This window comes from Arvicola amphibius, chromosome 2 (genome assembly GCF_903992535.2).
Source record: "Arvicola amphibius chromosome 2, mArvAmp1.2, whole genome shotgun sequence".
NCBI lineage: Eukaryota > Metazoa > Chordata > Mammalia > Rodentia > Cricetidae > Arvicola > Arvicola amphibius.
The window spans coordinates 123,235,868-123,255,231 of record NC_052048.2 but is presented as its reverse complement, the minus strand read 5'-3'; the positions used below and the strand labels follow the sequence as shown (position 1 = coordinate 123,255,231).

The 19,364-nt window shown below is 40.2% G+C and overlaps 1 protein-coding gene across 2 annotated transcripts in view; it reads right to left on the bottom strand.

The window, feature by feature from the left end:
* Positions 1-19,153, bottom strand: part of Strn (striatin) — a 95,546-nt gene extending 76,393 nt beyond the window's left edge. For both annotated transcript variants that reach the window (XM_038319654.1, XM_038319655.2), the window contains exon 1: positions 18,825-19,153. In XM_038319654.1, the coding sequence (XP_038175582.1) occupies positions 18,825-19,058 (234 nt within the window). In that variant the 5' untranslated portion in view covers positions 19,059-19,153. The remainder of the gene's footprint in view (positions 1-18,824) is intronic.
* Between the last annotated feature and the right edge of the window lie 211 nt (positions 19,154-19,364).

Genomic DNA, 19,364 nt, shown 5'->3' with positions numbered 1-19,364 from the left:
AAAATGTCCTTGCCTCAACAGATGACAGTACACTGTCGTAACTGAACAAGCAGGACACAAAAGAAAGTAACTGCCAAACATTGCCAAGACAAGGTAGGACAGCCCTTCAGTCTCTGCTTCACAGAGAAGACCTGTAAGATGGAGGCCCCAACACTGCAGAGAAACTCCGAGTGACTGCCCACGCAGCCAGCTGTTTGTCACTTCTTATAATTTTTGGAAGTCGTGTGCTCATACTTCCTGCTTACTCAGCTAATATTATTTCCTTCTTGGATCTCTGAGGGAGTTGCAGACTAGATATAGTTTTCCTTGTTTACCCGACAGAAAAAGTAAGTTATGATAGAAAGTAAATTAGATAAAAGACTTTGGACTCACCAAGACAAAATAGATATGGAGTACTTTCTCTGTATTTGTCAAATGGAAATGAACTGGACACTATTGATATATTTATTGCCTGTATATACTGAATATAGTTATTGTACTTATTGTATATAATTACTTATTGTATATAATTTTACTTATATTATTTACAGCCTTTTTTATTTTAAACATAAAGAGGAAATCTAGTAATATTTCATTTGTGTTTTAATAAATAAAGCTTGCTTGAAGATCAGAATGAAAAACTAGTCACCCATACAGGCCAGGCAGTGGTGGCACACACCTTTAATCCAAGAAGCCACACTAGTTAGCAACAGAGGCTGGGCGGTGGTGCTTCATGCCTTTAATCCCAGCACTAAAGAATGTAAGGCAGGATGAGACAGGAACTCGCTCTATTTCAGTCTAAAGAATTCAGAGAGGTAAGAGCTCTCTAGTGGCTTGGTTGTTCTGTTTTTCTGATCTTCAGGCTGAATCCCAATAATGATCTCTGGATTTTATTATCTGTGCTACAGTCTACCTCTGAGCTACATCCCCAGCTCTGGACCAATTTTATACAACCTTTTTATTTCATTTAGAAATTATGGTTTTCATGATTTCAACTTCCAGAACTACAATATTCAGAACCTTAATCTCTTGGGATTATCATTTTTAGGATTTTAGATTTTAGGAATTTTTATCTTTTGGCATTTCAACATTCAGAATTCTAGCAATTAAAATTATGCCTTTTAGATATGGACTGGCACCACCTACTTAAAAACACCCCAAATTACACTTTAGGAAAATACTTCAAGTTGATCCAGATGGCTGTCATCACTATCATTAATACAGTAAGAAAAACATTTATCCAACTGTATACATGTATTATTCAAGAGAAAAAGTGGGAAAATGTCTTATAAATGGAATGATTATATATATACCATACCAAAGGAAATGGGAAAAATCTGAAAATTATACACAGATTTAGCAAAGTGATATAAATTAACTCCATAAAAATCTAATGCCATTCCTTTATCTAGAGACAGAAGGTCACCCTCAAAAAATAACAACAATAATAAAAAATCAACATGAAGTACTTGATATTTTGTTAGAGCTCCCTATTTTAAATACATTCTAAAAGCAGGGCAATTATAAAAACCAAGGCAACTTCTGCTTATTGATTTCCCAAGTCTAAAGTTAGAAAGATCCTGGTCACTGAAATGGCTAAACTCCTGTAAGTTTTAAAATCAGTACAGAATTTCTTCTAAGCTTGGGTAATAAAGCATAATTCTCCAGAATCTGAAACACTTCCTGTAAAATAAAAAAAAAACTGTTGAGCCGTATAAAACAAGGGACCACGTAATTCAACTCATATACGGCCTATCCACATTCCCCTAGAATGCCTTCTTAATGTAGTATCATTTCTTGCAGTAAACACAGTATTTTATAAAAGTGACAAGTAACAAGTAAATATATGTAATCAAATGAAGGACAGAAACTATAAACTTGGAGAAAGTAATAAAATGCTAAAACACAGGCTGGAGGTGTAGCTCAATGGTTAGAACACTCTGCATGGCTTGCTCAGCCTGCTTTATCATACAGCTCAGGACCATCTCCCTACCAGGAGTGGTGGTACCATGCTCAGGACCATCTCCCTACCAGGAGTGGTGGTACCATGCTCAGGACCATCTCCCTACCAGGAGTGGTGGTACCATGCTCAGGACCATCTCCCTACCAGGAGTGGTGGTACCATGCTCAGGACCATCTCCCTACCAGGAGTGATGGTACCATGCACAGGACCATCTCCCTACCAGGCGTGGTGGTACCATGCACAGGACCATCTCCCTACCAGGCGTGGTGGTACCATGCTCAGGACCATCTCCCTACCAGGAGTGGTGGTACCATGCTCAGGACCATCTCCCTACCAGGAGTGGTGGTACCATGCTCAGGACCATCTCCCTACCAGGAGTGGTGGTACCATGCACAATCAGTTGGGCCCTTCCACATCAATCATTAATCAAGAAAGTCTGTCCACAGGTTAAACTGCTGCGGGTATTTTCACAATTAAGGTTCTCACTTCTCAACTCTAGTTAGTGTCAGGTTGACAAAAACCTAACCAAGATATAATCATAAATTAACAAGGAAGACAGTAAGAAACTCAACTGGAATAAAAAATGGCAAGGATTAAAGTATTTCTGCAAAGAGATCCAACGAAGGCAGAAATGCAATGGAAAAAAGATCCTTCTCACACCAGAAATAAAAGTCATACATTCTTAGGCACATTTCTAGGTATTTTAAGTATGAGATATTTACTTAAAGAAGGGAAATATTAATTGTGAAGATGTGAAACATAAAAATCCCAATTACCCCCAAGGTAAATGTAAACATAATAAAAAGCAGGAATGTCATGCATATGTAAAATCCAGAAATATGTTCAGTAAATTATAAATAAAATTGATTTGTAAAACTTTTGTAGATGGTTTGGGGAAAGAAATACTTTTATTTTCTGTATTTCTGTACATCTTGATAGGTGTGTATATAATTACATGAATGTATATATATTTTAAATGTTATATAATTTCTTCTAAATGTAAATCTTAATTTTCAAAAATAAAATCTAAATTTAACTTTGAATTCTAAATTTAAAGTCTTTTTTAAGAAACTGATGTTTTTAAATTGCTTCTTCATTGTCCAACTCTTTCTACAATTAATCTTAAAGCATAGTTATAAACGCTTTTTAAAAAAATCAATATAGATTGTTTGATTAAAACAAATGTACCCAGTCGGGCGGTGGTGGCGCACGCCTTTAATCCCAGCACTCGGGAGGCAGAGGCAGGCGGATCTCTGTGAGTTCGAGGCCAGCCTGGTCTACAAGAGCTAGGTCCAGGACAGGCTCTAAAAAAGAAAACTGCAGAGAAACCCTGTCTCGAAAAACCAAAAAAAAAAAACAAAAAAAACCAAATGTACCCATAACTATCTGAATTTTAATGATCATAATGCTCATTTCCTTCTAAAGCATAATACACAAAATTAAGTAAAATGTAAAGCAATCAACTGTATTCTAACAATCAAAACACAAGAGACTAGGAAATAAAAATAAAATAAAATAAAAAAACTAGACCACTATAAAACTATCTGAGATGAACTGAGTCATTTAACACTAAGCATATTAATCTTAAGAGTGTACAAATTCCTAAACCAGGCAGTGGTGGCACACGCCTTTAGTCCCAGTATCCCAGTACTCGGGAGGGGAGGCAGAGGCAGACAGATCGCTGTGATTTCAAGGCCAGCCTGGTCTAGAGTGAGTTCCAGGACGGTAGGGGATACACAGAGAAACCCTATCTTGGGGTAGGGGGACGAACAAACACAGTGTACAAGTTTCTAACTTAATTCCAAGACAATCCAGTGAAGAATATAACACATTTTTTCTTGAAAACTTGGGGCTGAATATCAATTTTGAAATGTCATATGCAAAGTCAGTGCTTTTTTGGAAGAAACTCAATTCTGCAAGAGTCTGTGATTCTGACTCTGGATTCTCCAGTTAGTGCAACCTTCTCAGAGTGTTCAACTTTTCTGAGCAAACTACAGAGCAAAACAGTAACCTATGTTGACTTCCATACTGTTAGGTGGAACTAGAAGCTGGAAGAAGAACAGAGCGAGAAAGAACTGTCTCCAGGACAAGGAGTTTCTTCTTACGCTTTCTATTTTTTTTTTTTTTTTTTTGTATTCTGCTCCTGTCCTTTGTAAGGCTTGTGGAATTAGTGAATCCGTGGGATATAATTGAACTAATGCAGTATCAGTTTGACAATGTTTTAATTTTTACTGCATCAAAGATGATGAAAACAGCCATTTGCCCAAAGATTTCTTCATCCTCCAAAATGAAAATCCCATTCTCTAGCTAGAGTGAGAAGCAAAGAGCTGCCTTTCTAACTTTCCCTTTTTAATACCACTATTATTATTATTATTATTATTATTATTATTATTATTATTATTATTATTTAATTCCACTTAAAAAAAAAAAACAAAACAGGGTCTCACCATGCAGTCCTGGCTGGCCCAGAATTCAATCTGTAGACCAGGCTGAGCACAAACTTGAAAAGATCTGCCTGCCTCTGCTTACCTATTCTGAGATTTAAAAAAAATTGTGAGCCACTACATTTGGCTAGTTCCACTTTTTTAAACTATGTATTTACAGGCTATTGAGATACTTTGATATATGCATACACTGTAGAATAACATCATTATTAACACTTACTCTGATATGTACTGGAGATAACTTTTTGAGGTACAGAGAATATTGCTGAAGTCTAAAGAGGTCAAGAACAGGCCATGCTATTAATTGCTACATCCCAAGTCCTACAACAGTCACCTGCAAGTATTAGTAGCAGAGGCTCAATAAATATCTACATCAATTGAACAGATGCATAAGAAGTAATTAAACAGGATTCAGTGGTCCAAATGACAAAGTAAGTACTCCAAGTAGATATGGTTTATATGTAAAGAAGGATTGCAGTACTCTAATGACTAGTACTCTAATAAATAGGATATATGAACAGTCTTATTGTGAAGAGATCTGAGATCTATACTAGGCAAAAAGAAAGAAAGAAAAAGAATGTCATGAACTAATCAATTTTTAGTTAAATATTTTGCTGTTTAGGCAGTAGGACAGTGTAGACTATGTCTACCAAAGAAGACATTACAAATGAAAACTTAGGAAGACACCTGCTTGAACTGCTAAGGTCAGCAGTACTGAGAATAAAATAATTTAAAATGTTTTAAAAACTACAAAGCATTCACATGCCAATGCATAACCAAAAGAGTACAAGAAAGCAAAAGACTAACTAAAAGTTGAATCAAGGTTAAGGAGATGGGTGTGGGAAGGAGAGTCACCCTGCTTTGGAAAAATGATTTCACAGTAGATGATCAAATTTCAAGGAACAGGTCATCCCTGACATTTGCAAAAGCTGAACATGTCAGGTTTAACTGAAGAAAACTATCAACATAGCTAAAGATGCATTGGTGTAGAGAAAAGGAATTGTACTGGCTAGAGTAGAAGAGCTAAACCAAGGTGTCCACTGGAGGGAGGGGGACAGCGTAACCCCGCATTCCAAACTCCATGGAAACATAAACAAGATCACAGGGGACTAAGAAACAGTGGCACAAAGGAGAGTACAAGGAAAATAAGAAAAAAATGATACAAGAGAACACCAGGAAAATACCAGAAGATAATAAATGTGGTCTGTTCAGAGAAGTTTAGACAAATAAAACGAATGGGAGCAGAGAAGACATTGCCATTCAACCATGGAGCAGAGAAAGAAAGGGGTTTCCTTTGTTATTACTGCTTGGTTGGTTTTTAAATGGGGAAATCTAAAATAAGACAACCTAAGAGGACATGCAGAGAAAGTACAGAATGCTTTTTAACTTTAAAAATTCCACAATGATACATTTTTCTTTTTTGAAAGAAGGGTCTCAGCTGGGCGGTGGTGGTGCATGCCTTTAATCTCAGCACTCAAGAGGCAAAGGCAGGGCAATCTCTGTGAGTTCGAGGCCAGCCTCTTCCACAAAGTGCATTCCAAGGACAGCCAGGGATACACTGAGAAAACTTGTCTCGAAAAACAAACAAAAAAAAAAGGAAGGAAAAGAAGGCAGGAGGAAAGGGAGGGAAGAAGGGAAGGAGGGAGGGAAGGAGGGAGGGAGGGAGGGAGGGAGGGAGGGAAAAGAAATCAAACAGGGGGCTGGAGAGATGGCTCAAGGTTAAGGGCACTGGCTGCTCTTCCAAAGGTCCTGAGTTCGATTCCTGGCAACCGCATGGTGGCTCACAACCATCTGTAATGAGATCTGGTGCCCTCTTCTGACCTGCAGACAGAATACTGTATACATAATCAATAAATATTTAATAAAAAAAAGAAATCAAGCAGGAAAGAGAGGGGTCTCACTATGTTATCCTAGACTCAAGAGGTCCTCTCATGTCTCAGTATCCCCAGGAACTAGACAACAAGGCACACCACCAAGTCAGGCTTGATGGCACATTTTCTGTGAGACCTCATCAACCTGGGTTGTTCCTGAGTCCTGTGAGCTTTATTTAGTCTCACTGACTTGGCTGGCCTACACATTTTTAATGAAAAAAAAGCAGGCTCAGATGGAAGAATTTCATTCCAACTTTAGGGCAATTAAGGCATTTCATTTATCTAAAGGTGCAGAGTACAAAAAGATTAAGATTAAATACCACAATATATTAGTAAGCAATATATAAACAAAATTATAAAAGTAAACACGATAACAATACCTAAATTACTTGTTTTCTGGGGAAGAGGTGGGGTTGTTTGGTTTTTGGTTCTTTCTGACCAGATGCCTTTACAGTGATGCTTCTATATCAACATCCTCAGTCCTAAGAGGCATAAACTACCACACTAGTCTTAAGATATTTTTATTTAAAATAAGACTGCCATGGAAAAAAAGTACAATTAATTATTTAGAAAGAAGAAGCATGGAAAATTTGAGAGTATGGGCTTTTAAAAAAAAGAAAAATGTTACAGGATTCTGTGGATCATAAAAATGTTTTAGGACATGATGCCAAAGGCATTTCCTGATGGTCAGAGTTCAATATGTAGGAGGGGGTTGTGGGAAACAATTCTTATTCACAACTACCAAAACAAAACCACCCATTCGCAGCCATTTACTGCAGCCGCATCCAGCAGCAATTACGAAGCCAGTGGCATCCCTGAAATGAACCCTGTCAAAATGGTTTGGCAGGGCAGGGCCCAATGCTCTGTATGACAAGAATGCAGAAAGGACTTGCCTCAGATGGCTCCTTCTGGTGGAAGTCACAAGGTAGAACTGTCGAGCCTCAAAAGGAACAGATAAAAGTATTGGCCTAATAACACTGTATATGCTGTACATTTGCTATAGTCACAGAAAACAAACATCACAGATGTCCGAGACACAAGGCCTGCCTTTAAGAAAATTTGATGGGAGAGAAAATAAACATATATATACATTTTATGTTGATACATATTCAATAACACTGTAACTAACATAAGAGCCATTCAATTTAGAATGATTTGTTAGTAACTATTTCACTCTGCTGGACCTTAAAAAATAAGTCTTCTCTTCAGTAACAGTCTAGCAAACGAGCAAACATGCAGTGCATGAAACAGATGGAATAATAGGTGTTCCAACAGATTAACCGGTACATTTTCTTGTTTTGGTGAAACACTGTCCAAAGCTCAGAGCATACTTTAGTCACAGCAATAGCCATTCTTTGTATTTCCTCTATATACTTTGATTTCCACAGAACTGTATATGCTCATCAGAGTCAAATGGATGGGGGGGGGGAGATAAACACACCTTTAATCCCAGCACTCAGGAGGCAGAGGCAGGAGGATCTCTGAGATTGAGGCCACCCTGGTCTATAGAGTGAGTTCCAAGACAGCCAGAGCTACACATAGAAACCCCCTGACTCAAAAAACAAAATAGTCATTGGTTTTCTGTCAAAAATGTTTACGGCATTGCTATGGCTTAACTGAATTTAACTAGATGACTTATCTAGAAAGCGGGTAGGGGAAAGAAGGGAAGGCAGGAGGAAGGTGGGGTGGGTGGATGGATGAATGGATAGGAAGATTCTAGGAATGCAGAGAAAGAAGAGTCATCCAAAATAACGCTGTCAAAACAGATGTGGGAGAAAAAACTGTGTAACACTAAGGAAAGGGTCACACAAGTCTTAAGATGTTTGCTTTTAGTGTGCTTTACTGAAGGAAAACCAAAACCAAAATCCTAACAGCATGTTATAATTGTGGTTTATTCAGGAATGACAACACAAAACTCTAACTGGCAATTTTTTTAAAACATTTTATTTATTTACTTCTATGTGTATATTGCCGGCAAGTATGTCCACACCATGTGCATGCAGTGCCCTCAGAGCTCAGAAGAAGGCATCTGATTTCCTTGGACTGGAGTTACATATGGTTGTGAGCCATGTGGATGCTGAGAATCGATCTATGGGCCTCCAGAAGAGTAGTCAGTGTTCTGAACCATTGAGCCACCTTTCTAGCCCCTTTAGCTGGTAGTCTTAAAACAAGTGAAGGGCAAGTAAACCTGGTCTTACACCAACAAATAACTATATAAATATATCTTAACTTTAAAATGTTAAGATACTGTTTTAAACATCTTTTCTAGCAACATGATCATTCATATTAAAAGCTTAACATATATGTGTATATATACATGTGTGGGTATGTTTGTGTGTGTATTCTCAAGGTGCATGATACTTCTTTGTGTCTGGAAGCCTAAAAGATTTTCCAGAGAAAGTCACTGGTGATCAGAATTTAGGAGGCAGAACATTCCTATACACTGACCAAGAAATATGAAAGAAAATGAAAATGTCAAAATACTTCTTCCTACTTACTCTACCCAGAACCATGATCAACTTGTTCTATGGCATAACATTCTTTCTCATTTTTGGAACCTGTTTATTGGGGAATGATCAATACCTTCTACTACATACAGTTTTATAAAGATTAAAATAAATTTTAAATGTGAAGTATTTAAATAGCAATGTATCTGACACATGGTACTCAACAAATAAAATGTTGCTTATAGATGGTAAAGAAGACATCAGTCAGAGTAGTGTGCTGACTGCTGGGAGGACAGGTGCCTTCTCTGACTAGCCCTATCCTTTCAAGTTCCTGAGGGTGCTGACCCAGATCTCCAGCTCTCTTCCTTGTTCCCTCCTCTTAGCTTTATAGGAATCCACATTCCTTAGGAGCAGGTCTGGGTTGTACCTATAATTTAAGGTCCTTTACTCACAGCACAGCCTTCTCATTTAGAAAGCATAAGCCAAACAAAACAGAGGGGGGGGGGGGGAGAGAGAGAGAGAGAGAGAGAGAGAGAGAGAGAGAGAGAGAGAGAGAGAGAGCGAGAGAGAGAACAATTCAGACTGCGCTGTACTTTTCCATCAAGTGAAACTGGTATCACCTTGTAGAATCTGACGTCATGTTTATTTCTCCAAAGTAGATATACTGGTGTTGGATCCAATTTCTACCTCATGCAAATGAGTGCTAATGGAGCCTGTGTGATCCGTGGTGAGACATTCCCTCTGGCCCTTCCTTGGAAAGGCTCTCTCTAGTGTAATTATGCCAAGAACGGATTTGCCACACCCAAAATACCTACTCCATCCACACTTGCTCAATACTTCCCGAGCTTCACCTTCCAAGGCTCCTACCTAGTCCTTTGCTTTTCTCCGCACTTCATCTCCTGAACGAAGTACTCCTTTTTCAAACTGCTTCCAGCTTCCTATGCAATAAAATTTCCTCCTAATCAATACTACCTAATACCCATAGTCTTGTTCAGATAAAGTTACATAATGAAAGTTAAACCTTATTGCCTTAACTCTCTGCATAACAGCAAATACAGTTGGCACACACAACACATATAGAACTGGCAAAGAAAACCTAATAACCAAAACATTATACAAATTTGATGCTTGATCAACATACAAACCATACTAAACTATATACACTGAATCTAATTATACTACTAGCCTTGGAACAAACTCAAAGGCTCAAAATTTGAATGCTTTTAAAGAAAACAAGGTTTATTTCAGTATTCCCTACATAAAAATTAAAACTGTTGGTTTCATCTCCAACACTGCATATAACCAGGTATGGTAGTACATACCTGTAAATCCCAGCAAGGGAGGCAGGAAAGAGGGTCAGAAGTTAAAGGTCATCCTCCACTACATATAGTTTTCAAGGTCAGTCTGAGCCACACTGGGGATGAGGTGGAGGAACGACTTGTAAATAATAAACTTAAATACTTCTGAGGAACACAAATTGTTTAAGACTTAAGTCCCTAACTACATCATTTCTTCAGTATACCATGAATTCTCCAACTTGAAGGGGAAAAAAAAACACTTTCCAAGTGATGAGAATTTAAACTGCCATAGCCATTCAAAACACACATGGCCATAATCTTATTATTTACTTGGTTCTTTGAAACCAGAAGCAACTACACAAAGAAAACAACAAAACAGGAGGCTTTGGTATAGCAAGCGGGCCCAGGGCTAGGGACTAAGACTCAGTTCAAACTAAGTCTATCCCAACTGAGACTACTTACAGTCTAAATTTTCTTCAAAGACAAAATATTCTTAGGGCAGAAAACAAGTAGAAACATGGGTTTGGGAGGTAAGCTCCAGAATTCTCCAATTACAAATGCTTCAGTGAAACATTCAGATTATTATACTAACATTCTGTAAGAGTTAAAAAACCGTGTGCAGTTTTCCTCCTATCTGCCAGGGCTGCAGATTTCTCTCTTCCCCGTCCATCTTCCTCAGCGGCTCTCTTCTCCTCTATGTCTAGTGCACACACACTTAGCACTACCACTACCACTACTGCTATTCTAACCTGTCCGTTAACATCAACACCTCGTAGTTCTCAAACCTCTACATTCAGTGCAGAGAGTATAGCAGCTACTATGACAACTGAATCGCTTAGCTTCTAAAACATGTTAAATAGATCATATAAGTTAATGCATTCTGTCCAGAGACATCAACCAAGTAGAGCTAACCACTTGTTAGGCTATCAGTATATCCCTACAATATTATCCACTTTTATCTCATTTATTATGGTGTGTGCACAAGCATGCTCCAGTGTGTATTAATGGAAGTTAGAATTGGTTTTCCCCTTACACCATGTGATTCCAGAGTTCAAACAATGACTGGCAAGCTTAGAAGCAAGCACCTTTCCAGGAGAGTACCTCACTGACCCACACAGCAAGTTTTGTTTTTTGGGTTTTTTGTTTTGTTTTGTTTTGTTTTTGTTTTGTTTTGTTTGTTTTGTGGCCTAACTTGAAACTCGGACACCATGAGCAGGATTCATAAACCAAAAGCAAAGGGATCTATCCAGATTATTTGGTCTCTCAGACACTTCTCAAAAGACCACAAAGTCAAGAATTTTGTTTTAAATTCTGCCTAAAGGACACACATTTTAGAGGGGAACTGTGGGTCTCCCTCTACTACTAGAATTCAAAGAAATGTGAATTGAGACTGGAATTTAGCGGTGATGGTTCATAACCCAATACACAGCAGATGGAGGCAGGAGTCTGAGGCCAGCCTATGCTACAAATCAAGACCTTGTATAAAAGAAAAATCTAAACAAATAATCAAAAGAAAAAAGTTGCCGGGCGGTGGTGGCACACGCCTTTAATCCCGCACTTGGGAGGCAGAGGCAGGCGGATCTCAGTGAGTTCGAGGCCAGCCTGGTCTACAGAGCTAGTTCCAGGACTGGCTCCACAGCCACAGAGAGAAACCCTGTCTCAAAAAACCAAAAAAATAAAAATAAAAAAAAGAAAGTAAGTAAGTTTAGGGTTACACAGGCATTATCTCTTGATATGAGGGAGAGCTTTGAGTATTATTTTTCCCAAAATACATACTGAGGACATTCTTATTATATTGTGAGACTAGGAACAGAGAATTCAGCAACTTTTTCTACTGAAAACAGCTAAAAATTCTGGAGAAAATATTATTACAATTTTCTTTAAAGCAACATAAAATTGACAAAATAGCAAAAAATTATCTGGTCAAAATTACAGAGAATATGAGAACCCCGGGAGGTCAGGAATAAAAGCTTTTGTATACAGACCAAGCAGAACACAGCAGCGCATCAGTCTGAATGATGAAAGAAACCAAGGACAAAACAACAACCCAGACCATGCAGAGTGGACAGCTGGTGGGTGACATATCTCACTTTTGAGAAAGACACTACAGGGTTTATAATCACCAGGCAGAGACGGCAGAGTGTGTCTGTTCTCGATACACTTACAACCCAACCCTAAACACGAGTGATCTAAATGCCCCAAGTATCAACTTCTGTTTAAAGCAGTACCGAACTAGTAATGCCTCCAATTACTAGTAATCTACCAAAAATCAAATTCAAAACCTTTGGAAATTCAGATTAATCTTACACTTTTCCAAGGAAGAGAGCAGCACACACAAAGCCAAACTCACGAAGGAACAAGTCATTGTGAGCAAAGAGCAAGGGGAACAATCCACCTCAAACCTAGGAAACTGACAAAATGACACACACTGGGGCTAGAAAGATCATCCTTGGAAACATCTACAAAGACAACGGCATCATCAAAAAACAAGAACCAGACTGCGAAAGGAACCCAAACCAATGTCAACAATAAGCCAAACTAAAACTCACTGCATAGCCATAAAAGACGGAAACGGCCTGAAGAGGGGAATGCATTAGCCAGAATCAAGGTGGAGATGCACGACAGAAACCATGGAGAAGAAAGGAGAAGGAAGGCCCAAGATACACGTGGCCATGCTCAGTGTACCAGGGGGCCTATCTAAAAAAAATTATAGCCAGACATTCTGTAAGATAATCAGATTTAAAGAGTATAACAAAATTCTAAACAAACAGAAATCCATGTTCTGGGGGGAAAAATCAATAAAACACAAAATACCAGAGACAGAGAAAAAATGTAAATGTATCAAACCAGAAATCAGTGAAACACATTAAAATCATTTTTTAGATAAAAAGAAAAACAGCAAGTATGAGTATGACTGATGACTTCAGAAGGCTTTAGGGACAAAAGGAGACACTGGGGCTGAGTTTAGCTCAGTGGCAGAGGGTGTGCTTAGCATGCCCTGGGTTGAATCTAAAGGAAGAAGACAAAAGAGGAGGAGGGAGAGGTGGCAGAGGAGGTAAAGAATCTGAAAAGATTTTAAAAAAGAAAAAGCCTGTCAAAATATCAGAAGACAAAAGTGACAGCGCTTATAAAAACCCACTTCGTTCTTGGTCATTTAACCTCTCTTGTTACCTAAAAAGTTTGAATTACTTCCGAAGTTCATTCCACATCAAAGATTACTGTCATTATATACTTCAGTCAGTAGGAGGTGAGTCAAATGGTAATAGGCTACTGCCTAAAAATAAAATGCTAGCTATCACCAGAAAGAACAATGGAAATTAACAGAAATTATATCTCATATTCTATAAAAAGCCTTTCATATACTGAATGCCAACACGTGTTGAAATCTGCCAAACTTCTTTATACACACTGTGTGTATGTGTGTCTGTGTATGTGTGTGTGTGTGTGTGTGTGAGAGAGAGAGAGAGAGAGAGAGAGAGAGAGAGAGAGAGAGAGAGAAACAAAGACAGGATAATAAAAGAAAAAAAACACTAAGTATTTATTGCCAGCATAAATACTTTGTAGCATATTAGAACCACATAGAAACTCCCAAAAATGCTAGAGCCTAATTTCTACGATTCCGACTTAATGATTAAGCCCAGGGAACAGGTTCCCCAGATTATTCTAAGTGTCATTAAGACTGAGAAAACTGAACTGAAATGGCAAACAAAAGGATATGCTTTAAAAGAGTAAAATCCCTGTAATCCCTCCAAAGTATAATTAAAGATTATGAAATTATCAAGGATATGAATACAACTAAAAACCTATTCACAAAATGATATAATGAGGGTTCATTTGTTCCAATCTTAAAAGTAGTTTAGAGAAAAAGTTAAAACAGGTGGTTAGTTTTGTAAGATGGTTAGTAAATGTACACTATTTGTTGTTCAAGATGCAGTGCAAAGCTAAGTGACAGTATTCACTAGAGCTGAGCCACATGGTGGGCTGCTGAGAAAAGCAAGTACATTTGTAGTATATAACCAATGTTTGGAGCAGACACAAAAGACTACCATTCCTGTTAGATGGCTTTGGTGCCAGCACCAGACCCAAAATATTAGACTTCATGGTCTCAGAAGGCACCATCATGCTCCGATTCAAGGTAAGTGTATGACTAAAGATTATCCTTTTTCCAAAGGCAATAAATGGGAGTAAAAAGAAAACATCATGCATTTCCCACCATTCCTTCAGCACCTACTTGACTTACAGACCAAGCATATATTTGGCACTTTAGAATAATCTCACTTAATCCTCACAAGGAAATTTATTATTCTCATCTTACCAGGAGGATATTAAGGCTCTGAGAGGTCAGACTTTTGACAAATATATATTATGAGCATGACATATAATAGTAAATTTAGAGTATGGATTTATTAACAGGTCTATACCATTGCTGCATTTCATGATATGGGAAATAATTACCATAATTAACAAAAAATGGTCATTTTAAAAGTTCATACATTTTTCATTTAAATGCTCAGTAAACATCAACTATCTTACGAAGATGTTCAGTAGCAATGCATCTGGATCGTTTTCAGTCCCCTTTTTCTCAAACCTCATATTCTATCCCTCAGCACACCTGGCTAGTTACCTTCCTATCTACTATAGGAATCTACTATACTATCTATCTACTATACTATCTATCTACTATACTATCTACTCTAATAATATGCCAGCAAAACGTACATGCAAAAAAACTCTCCACTACCACCCACTCTAACTCAGGCCTCAATGAATTAAAACAAGTCTCCTAAATACTCCCGAGGCTCCTTTTACCCACCTCCCTGAGCCTATTCAGAATCCCTGCTAAGGATCCCTTTTTAAAGATGCTCCTCTTGCAAAGGTAGCATTCTAAAGGCTACCCAATCCGCCAGGGCAAACACTATCCCTGAGCTGTATCCTCAGTCCTCGTTTGACTCTTCATTTGAAGCTGGCCTCACTAAGCAGCCCATGTCACCCTTGAATTCACTCTATAGTCCAAGGCTGGCCTTGAACTTGTGATCTTTCTCCCTAAGACTGCCAAGTAGCTGAGATTACAGGTTGCCAGACCCAGCCAAAATCCAACATCTTTATAACAAGCAGAATCCAGTACCTTCCTCTGGCTTCCTTTCTTCCCTCTTCTACTCCAGCCACAGCTGCCTCACTGTTGCTCCTTTGACAGTCGAAGTCCCTCCCTGCTCCTGGCTTTCAACTTTCTGGACCTCAGGTCCTGCCTTGGAAAGTTTCAGCTCAAATGACACCCGTCTGTAAAGACTTACTTCCTACACCTTTACTTTACCAGAGCGTGTACTACGTATGTAGCAGGTATTCATCACTGTTTACCTGACCCCATGATTACATTTCACGAGATAAGATCTTGTATCTTCTCCATGCCTAGAACAGGATCCGGCATGAAGTACATACCTGAAAAATATTTGCTAAGTGAAATACAAATTATTAGTGCCAAAATCTAGATTCATAAACACTCCTGCACAGGGCCTCTATACCACAGATCCTCTACTACTTCATCTAAGCAATCCTAGCACTCTGGGGTAGAGAGCAGGCCTCTTCCACTCCCACACAGACATCAAAATCTATGATTACTTCATTTACATGCTTGCTTTCCTGTAAGATAATTTTCAAATTACTAAACCTCAGGTTCTTATTACTTTACAGCATGTTCCACATTTGCTGCTGAATCTTCTCTCAGGCTGCTCTAAGAAAGTCAGTCTGAGTCTCCCACCTACTGTTTATGCACTGCCAAATAAATTAGGGTGCATGCTTCCTGGGGTCTCCAGCACAATGCCTCATACATGGAAGATATTCTCAAATATTATTAGTACTCTTTCTTCAATTCCTTCCTTGAACTCAGTGATACCTTGATACTCTTCATTCCCTCATGGATCACCAGTTCTCAAGGGTGCGGGGAAAGCTCTATTAACTATCACGGGAGAGGAGGAAACAAGTTAAAACAATTCTTTCTGATGTGACTACTTTCTCACTCCCAACATCTAAAGGAGGGAGGAAGTGACAAAGGCCGCCCAGACAGATGAGAACTTGGATTGCCTTTCACAACTCAGCCCTGGCAACTTGAAAGAGCAGGACTGACAGGTTCCTAAAGGGACAAATGAGACTGAATCTTAAAGACACTTCTGTTGACTGGTGTTAATGACTTCGGAAGAGATTTAAAAAAATAAAAGGACACAGACAGACGCCTGTGTCATCACAGCTCATTTAACTCTTTTACTTCATGCTGTTTCTTCTAGGAAAGTTCGATGGCACATTTAGGGAAAAAAATCTAATTTAATGTTGATCTAAAGTATATTTTTTAAATTTTCAATTATGTTAACAAATGGCACAAAGACCATGCATTATTGCAAATCCTCCAATAATAATAATAATAATACATATTATGCTTAGAAAACATTCTACTTTTTTAATTTTATTTTAGCTTTTTGTTTTTTATTTAGTTAGTTTTGATTTTTTAAAGACAGGGTTTCACTGTAGCTCTGGCTGTCTTGGACTTGTTCTGTAGACCAGGCTGGCCTCGAACTCACAGAGATCCACCTGCCTCTGTCTCCTGAGTGCTGGGTTTTAAGGCATGTGTCACCACTGCCCCACTTATTCTATGATTTTTTTCTTTAACTTGCTCTGGAACATTTCCTTTCATTGAAGCACAAATCAAAAGGTGCTATAAAAAATTAAGCAGTGTTCTTAATAACAACAACAGGAAACTTACCTGAAGTTAACTTGGATGTGTGTGCAAATATTAAAGATTGATTAAATTTAGAGACGAACTGTAAAGTTTAAGCATCAGAGACTAGAATGAGCAAAGGTTAGATGGTCTAGAACTCATAAAGCTCCTACACATAGCAAGATAAACACGGTTTAACTGCGTGCTTTTAATAAGATTAGAGTTACTTGCTTTACATTCTCTAAACTAGAAAATATGCTAAAATCTCAGCAGATACAAACAAAGATCATCTGCAGCCACCTTGCATTAGTGAGGCCTGCCTTCAATGGTGCCTTGAACCTGAGCTCTGTAAGCCCAAATGACAGAGCGCATCGCCAGCCAAGGTAAATGTCTAAGAATTAGATTTTTCTGTGTACACTCAGTTATTTGATTGGGAACCAAATCAGAGAAAACTTACAAATAGCAAATAAAGTGGATACTAAAGAAACTTAACAGGAGGTGAGAGAAAGTCACCAAAGACACAAACATACAACTGTAGAAACTTAAGAACCGTCCGGGCTGCTCCTCACTTCACTCAACTGCCCAGACCTCTCTCCCCGAAGCTAGGCTATCTAACAGCCGCCCTACCACACTCTACTCCTGCATTCTTATTTTTCCTCACAGAGGTAACTACAGGCCATATCGTACAGCTCTATTCGCTGACTGCTCTCCTTTTGACTAGAACTGAGGCTCCATGAGGGCAGCAGCCTTTTTGGTTTTATTAATCTGGACTCTGTGCACATTAGGTGGGCATTCGATGAGCCCTGAGCAAGTGCTGGATCAGAACGTGATAGAACTGATGCCCAGAGAGGTCACAGGATTTCCTCAAGGTCACAAGCTGGCACAGTCTTTAATATAGACCTATTTACTACAACCCTGCCTATTTGCCTCTTCCATAGCCGCCTGACCACCAAGCCAGCTTCACAAGGCCGTGTGCTGCTTAAAGGAGTCTCTTCAGTGGAGTTTTCTGGGTTTTTTTTTTTGTGTGTGTGTGTGTGTGTGTGTGCAAAGAAAAAAAAAAGACCAAAAAAAAAGTAACACACTTCAAGTGCTTCACAAACTAAAACTGTGCTCCAATTTCATAAGCATGCAGGCTTAGCCCATGAAACAGGGAGGCACAACCACTCACAGCTCCTTGGGTTCCTTTGGAAATTTGTGTGTGTGTGTGTGTGTGTGTGTGTGTGTTAGAAGTTTTATAAACAGCCACTGAATGGCCAGGGAAGCATCTACCTTTCGTTCTTCGCGGGCCCCACAACTGCTCCCCTATGCCAGATGCGCTTTATCTTGCAGATTATGCAAGGAGGCAACGTACCACTGAAGCCCCTTTAGTTCCTTGTAAAGTACATGTCAATCTTGCAAAACACTAAACAGAAAATCAACTCTTAGGAAGTTTTGGAGCCTGTGAATAGGTCCACCTCAGACTCATCTGACTCCTATCAAGTTTCCTTCATTGAAAAACCTGCGAATCTAAACAAAAAGCGGGAGGGGGTGAAGGGGCAGAAAGGGAGTGAAGAGCCATTTTCGGTCAGAAAACTGGAGCTGATCCTGTGAGTACCACTCGAGCCCTACGCCAGCTTTTCGCAGAAAGCCAGGGCCTCGCCGATACAACTTGGGTTGTCTTCTCTGGTCACCTTCCTTGCAGAGAGACTAGGCAACTGCCAAAACCTTTTGCGATGAATGTCCCTAGACCTAGGGTGCATCACGTTGAGCCAGGATGATTTGCTCAGAGGCTCTCAAAACTACTGTCAGCTCAATCAGTTACACCGAAAGGGACAACCCATGATGTGGCATGGCAAACAGTTGAAATGAACACAGGAGAGGGAAAACAGCCGATGAAAAGGCTCCGGGAGGGTAAATGCATTAGGAGAGGGAGCGGGAAACAGGGTCTAGGAAATGGGGTCAGCAAAAGTCAAAGGTGACTGGAGGAAGGGGCGGGGAGATGAGATTCTGGAAGTGAGGGGCGCGAGGCAAGGGGGAGGGGACGCGAGTGGGCTGGGGGAGGGGGCGAAGGGTCCGGGGCGGGGCGGAAGAGAGAGAAGAGGCGGGATGAAGATGGCCAGGCCGGGAGGGTCTTTACCTGCAGCTCCGCCCGCTCCACCTCCCACTGGGCTCTCTCCACCTCGAAGCGGGCCCATTCGTGCTGCAGGAAGTGCAAGATCCCGGGGAGGCTGTACTGAGCTCGGGCCGCCCCCGCCGCAGCCGCCCCGTCTCCGGCCGCTGCAGCCTCCGCCAGAGGCCCGAGTCCCTTAGCACCGCCAGCACCCGGGTGGTTGTTGCTGAAGAAGACGCCGGGACCCGCCTGCTCGTCCATGGCGCCCGCACGAACCCCGGGGAGCTCTGCCTAGGCGCCCAGCAGCGGCGGCAAACTGCGGCGGCCAGCTCTGCCTCCTCCCTCCGCCGCTCCCCGCCCACACCCCAGTCAGCAGGGAGCAGCCGCCTGGGCGCGGGGGCCGGGCGAGCCCGTGACGGGCCGGGAAGTGGGTCAACTGCAGCCCGCGGGGCTTGCCGGGAAATGTAGTCCAGGGGCGTGGCGAACCCGGCTGCCTGTGGGGCTGCGCCTCTCCGAGGCGGGGCTGAGGCCACGCCCCTTCCTCGCCACGCCTTCCCCTCGGGGCTG